This window comes from Nuphar pumila, chromosome 12 (genome assembly GCF_984573655.1).
Source record: "Nuphar pumila chromosome 12, dmNupPumi1.hap1.1, whole genome shotgun sequence".
Taxonomy (NCBI): domain Eukaryota; kingdom Viridiplantae; phylum Streptophyta; class Magnoliopsida; order Nymphaeales; family Nymphaeaceae; genus Nuphar; species Nuphar pumila.
Window position 1 is genome coordinate 100,760,627 of NC_143260.1, and position 6,078 is coordinate 100,766,704.

Here is a 6,078-nt window from a genome sequence, read left to right on the forward strand (position 1 = left end):
CTCTCTCTCAAAACTCTCAAGTGGCTCTTCGCTCAGAGAGAAAGAGACTATAACCTCTCTCTCTCTCTCTCTCAGAGTGCTTCTTCCACACTAAGAGAAAAGAGGGGACTAGAAACCCATTCTCTCTTTCTATCAGAACCCCCCCACCCCCACCCCCCCCAAAAAAAAGCCTGCCCCTGTCTTTCTGTCTATAATCCTTCTCAAGATTAGATTCTAGCTAGACTATACAGAGATATAGTGAGGAAGAGCAAGAGATAGTGCATGGAGGATCAGAAAGGCGCCTCCTTCCTACCATCCTCAAAGGTGAAGGGCCTCCGCTTCGGCGGTCAGATCCTCATCAAGAACTTCACCATCCGCCGCGCCTCTCCTCCTCAACTCCTCCGCCTCCTCCCCTCCTTCGCCGCTACCACCGCCACCACCACGAACTCCCCCTTCTCCTCCACGGCCGCGTACCTGCCGACCAACTTCACCATCCTGGCCCACCACGCCCTCCACACCCTCACCCTCGGCCTCGGCACCAAGAAGTCCAAGGTGGTAATCTTCGTGTTCGAATCCGGGGCGCTGAGGTCGGGGGTGGAGCGGGCGTGGCCGTACGAGATCTCGCTTGGGGAGGTTAACCGCAAGCTGATCCGCGGGGTGGCGGGGTTGGAGATGGCTCGGTTCAAGTTCAGGAAGGGGTGCATCACCTTCTACGTGTACGCCGTCCGGCGGGAGGGCAGCGTCGGGTTCTCCAGCGCCGACGAGCTGAGGATGGTAGTCCAGTCCGTGGCGTCCCTCAACGACTTCCTGGACCACACGGCCATGCTCGCCATGCCTCACCAGAAGAGCATCGCCCACAACATCCCCTCCGTCCGCCTCGCCACCATGGCCCACTAATTCTGCACATTTTAACCCTCTCTCTCTCATTGGTAGGAGTGGTAGGCTTCTGCATCCTCTCTCTCTCTCTCTCTCTCTCTCTGCCTTTTTTTTGATCAATCGGTTTTATTTCATTTCTCATTTCAGCTCCCTCTCTCTCTCAAAATTGAGGGGCGTGATGTACAGGTGGTACTCAGATAGTTTACTTTTATTTTTAGTGCTTTTTCTTGGTGATTAATTTTTGGTATTAAAGATTCTATTATTTTGGTTTGTTTTATTTTATTCTCCTCTCTCTAAATTGAGGGTGTGATGTACAGTACAGGTGGGCCTCATAGTTACGTTGTTTGGTGAGTTTTTATTTATTTATTTTCTTATTATGTTTTTTTGTAATTTTTTATTTCTTATTTTGTTGTTTTGTAATTTGTGAGTGTATTCTAGTGTGAAGAGAAATTCCAAACTCCAATGAGGTTATACAAATGGTTTTCTACTTTTTCCTTTGCTTTTCTACTGTGTAGTGACCTCTATATTTTGAGCTGAAAGGGGCATTCCTATGGTACGGTGAGGATCCAGATGTAACCAATCGGCATTCAATTGCATCATCCTTATCGAGAGCAGATCAGGTGATCTGTCAAATCACTTTTCATCCCACAATACATCATGGACGGTGAGGATGCTAAATCACTTATAAAAAGTGATTTGGCTCTCTTTCGCTTGTGTGACATGCAAACCGTTTTTTTTTTGTTGAGGTTAAAACGAGTCTTAATTGTCACTATAATGTCAAGCAAGTCACCACCTACTTCATTCACAGACCCACACACATACACCACATAGTTCTCTACATTCCAACCAGAAACTGGCACTGGCTGTTGCCAGTGCTTGTGTCGGTAGGGTTTGAGGCCTTGTGGTCACACACACTGTTTCTAATGCGACCCATCGAAGGTAGGATGGTCGTGGGGTCCCACCCGGGGTTTTTTCTCGCTTCGGCAAGGGTTCCTCGTCATAAAAAAAACATGACCCATCGAAAATCATTAGAATACATAATAAATAAAACTGAGTTTGGTGCAAACCCATGCGCGCCACCCGGTCAATCAGCTCCATCGTTCTCTCAAATTTGGTTTGGGTTTGGTTATATATATATATATATATATAGATAGATAGATAGATATTAGATGAGACCCTATTGATGTTAATGATTTGTTTAGTAGGGAATGGGTTTTAAATCATGTGAGTTTTGATATGTAAACAGGTTTTTTCATGGGCTTTAAAAAATCAACCACCCGCAATGTACCAAAACTTTGCGCCTCAAAAGATCATGTTTTTGCACGAGAAAAACACTATTCAAAGATGTCAAACATATAGCTTTTACCAACTGATTTGGACTGTAATATCTGTTATTACGGCCTGTTTGGGATCAGTAGCTGGGATGGGCGTTTATGGAGCTTATGCATTTGAGGAAATGGCCTCTGCTTTGCCAGGCTGCCAAATCCATCCTTTAGTCTAAATACAAAGGAGAAAGGGCCTTACTTTCCATCCCAAATGTATAAATGCCCATCCCAATGCCGAGATTCCAAACAGGCCCTTAAAAGAGCTATAATGAGAGTCTGTTTCCTGACTCATTCTTTTTTTTTCCTTTAAACAAATTCGTAACATTAGTATAATTAAAGATATGTATGAAGGAGTGGTAACCAATGTCCGCACTTGTGGAGGGGTGACAACCAATTTTCCTATATTAGTATGGGTTACATCAAGGATCTGCTTTAAGCCCTTTCCTATTTGCTATAATGATGAATGAGCTTACGAGATCAATTCAAGAAAATGTGTCGTGGTGTATGTTGTTTGCTGATGATATTGTTTTGATTGATGAGTCTAGAGATAGGGTTAATGCTAAGTTAGAATTATGGAGATAGACATTAGAAGCAAGAGGTTTTAAGTTGAGTAAGAGTAAGATAAAATACATGGAATGTCGATTTAGTAAGCAACGAAGTAGTGATGGGAGTGTAGTGAAGCTTAGTGAGCACAAAATACCGGTGGATGATTCTTTCAAATATTTGGGATCTATCATTCAAAAGTATGGAGAAATTGATGAAGATGTAAATCATAGGATAAAGGTTGGGTGGATGAAATGGAAGAGTGCAACTGGAGTGTTGTGCGATCGTAGAATGCCATTGCGGTTGAAGGGAAAGTTTTATAGGACGACTATTAGGCCCGCTTTACTAAATAGTACGGAATGTTGGGCTGCCAAGAGACATCATATTCAAAAAATGAGTGTAGCTGAGATGCGTATGCTGAGATGGATGTGTGGAAATACAATAAAAGATAAGATTCAGAACGAGGAGATACGTAAGAAGGTAGGCGTTGCACCCATTGAAAATAAGATGAGAGAGAATCATTTACGGTGGTTTAGACATATTCGACGAAGGCCTAATGATGCTCCAGTTAGAAGGATGGAGAATTGGGAAAATATATTAGTTAAAAGAGGTCGGGGTAAGCCTAGGAAGACATGGATGGAGGTGATAAGAAAGGATATGAATGCTTTGAACCTCACCGAGGACATGGCATTGGATAGAAATGAATGGAGGAGAAGGATTCATGTGGAAGACCCATAATGATTTTCTTTGTTGGTTCGACGCCAATTGTTTTGGGATGAAGGCGTAGTTGTTGTTGTTAAACAAATTTGTAACATAAAAAGAAAGCCTTTCTGAAGGTATAATACTTGATAATTGGAGAGAGAGTGAGAGAGATTTTGGTGGGAACATGTTTGGTGCACTTTTTCTACACTGAATCCGAGCATTGGCCCCAATTGCGTAACCAACAAGGGTACCAGCTAAGGTAGAAGCTCAACACCATTTTGCCAAACTTGCTTAAATTAGACGATATGAGGAAAAGCACAAGGCAAATAATGCAGCTAGTTAAGTACACTTCTTTAGTAATCTCTAGCAAAATGGCAACCATCCAATCAATTTAATTGCCCAAAAGTAGATCCCAACTCATAACATGCGACAAAAATGACTTGTTTAACTTGGTTTAGATGGGAACACTAGCTTTACATTCTCTATATACCTATCTTCACATCCAACAACATCTACCAAGTTGGGTACTAGGTTGGTACCAAGAAACCTGACAGTATAAGTAAATTTAAAAAAAAAAAAATCCCCAAAATGTTGGGGATAATAAAAAACATACAAGTTTTTAATATTGTGAAAGAGACATCTAAATTTATTTTCCATTAATCAAAAACACATTTCCGTTAAATTAATTTGGTTTATCATCATTCAAATTGAGTTAATAGGATGAAGTTACTAACTTACCCCCAAAACATTTCTTTGAAAAAAAAATTCAAAACCACATTTAAGTTACCCCCTCATCAAATCACCGACTGCACATTGGCTGACCTCTGTTTGGTAAAACCCTTGAAGCCCCCTCGCCCACCACCGAGTAGTACACCTAGCTTCAACCTTGTGTCAAGGAACGACACCCATGGGTTTCAAACTAGTGATTTAGTAATAACTTTGGCGAGCTTAAAGCCTGAGTTTTTTAAACCATGAAAAAGTTTAAGTTTGTTTTTAACAATATAAAAAACTTAGATGTGTTTTTTATTATGGGCCAAAGTTTAGACGAACCTTTTAAAATTTTTCCTATAATTAAAGTTATCTTGCAGTTTTATATTATCTTAGAGCATATTAAATTACAAACCGCATGGTGAAAGGAAAGCTAAGGCATATTATTTCTTTTGAGGCGCAGCATGATTGGTGGTGTGGAATTTTGGCACATAAACTGCAAGAGGGATGATGAGATACGGTGCCATTATGCAAAGTGGTTTGCAAGGCCCCAACCCTTTGCTTTCTAGAAAGCTTTATGGTCTAAAAAGGAGGTGACACAAGACCCTCCTTTATCTTTTCTTTTTTTCCCTTTTCTTTTTTTTTTTAAACCGCCCAAGGCGTGCAGAGACCTAGCTGTGCTGGTTCAGCCTGCCTTACTACAGTCTGTGTCCACATTCCAGGGCTTATCCCTTGACTCCAGGGAGTCGCCAAGCTTTGGCTTACGCAAGGGGTGACGCCCGTGAGATTTGAACCTAGACTGCCCGTTAAGCGGTCTAGGCTCCATCCCACTATGCCAAACCCTTTGGGTCTTCCTTTATCTTTTCTTGTCAACTTGATATATAACCCCACCAAATGTTCTTCTCTCATATACAATTCTAAGTCAGAAAGTTTCTTTAGACATATTCGGTAAGGAATACCAGATCCAAAATGCTAATCAGATCTCCCTTTCAGTTGCACCATTCTTAGTAGGTTCGAGTCTGAATCCGAATGTGTCTGACCCAACTGGATCTGACCTCATTATATGCTTCTCTTGGCTGTATCAGAGGACATACTCTAATCGGATTTGTGTTCGTGTTCGTGTTCGTGTTCGTGTTCGGTATAGGTACTATGCATCCAAGCCTGAATCTGATCCCAAAGTCTGAACCTAGTCCAACCCGTTTACATTAGTAATGACCCTAAATTTTGCTGGGGATGCTTGTGTAGAAAGTTAATTACCAAGACTGTCATGTTTGTAGTCAGACTGTTGGGACCAGCCTCAGACCCATTCTAACCTTGCAGGATTTAATTTAGGGCTTCAGGTCTCACTTAAGCCCTTCCACGTGTGACTTATCAACTCACACTTTGAATCAGAAAAGCTCCAATTCTGATAGACTTGGGCACAGAGACAAGCAAACTAATGTCAATGCAGTAGCTTGTATAACAACTAGGGATGTAAATTGATTGAACTCGATCGAGTCGGATCTAGACAGTACCGAATCCGACCTTATTGGATCAAGCCTAATTGGATTTGGTTTTGGAATTGCATGGGGAAAAGGTGATACTGCATCCAAATCCAGTTAGCTAATTGGATATATTCTATATGTAATTAATCAGATTGGATAATCTGTTGGTTTCGGATTCAGTTCAGACTGATTATTCAGATTCGGATTCCCAATTGCTTTACCAAGTCCGACTATTCGGATTTGGATTCGATCAGATATCTGCTAATAAAAACTTCAAAAGGTAATGTTACACTATATTAGGTCTAGAGGTGGCAAAATAACATAGTCACATATATTTTCAAAAATATCGTGATATTATCTCTGTAAATTCAGCAAACGATAACATAGGTAAAATATCATGATATTTTGAAAATATTGTCAATTTGATAATATCGTGATATTCTCACAATATTATCAATTAG

At 41.1% G+C, this 6,078-nt stretch overlaps 1 protein-coding gene across 1 annotated transcript; it reads left to right on the forward strand.

Moving 5' to 3' along the window:
- Window positions 1-206: 206 nt before the first annotated feature.
- LOC149821324 (uncharacterized) lies at window positions 207-1,188 on the forward strand. Its single transcript, XM_089983710.1, has one exon. It carries the CDS (start codon window positions 262-264, stop codon window positions 874-876), a length of 615 nt encoding a protein of 204 aa, XP_089839836.1. The 5' UTR covers window positions 207-261; the 3' UTR covers window positions 877-1,188.
- Window positions 1,189-6,078: the final 4,890 nt, after the last annotated feature.

Coding starts and splice junctions, on each gene's coding strand:
- LOC149821324 (XM_089983710.1), top strand. CDS start 262: ATGGAGGATCAGAAAGGCGCCTCCTTCCTACCATCCTCAAAGGTGAAG.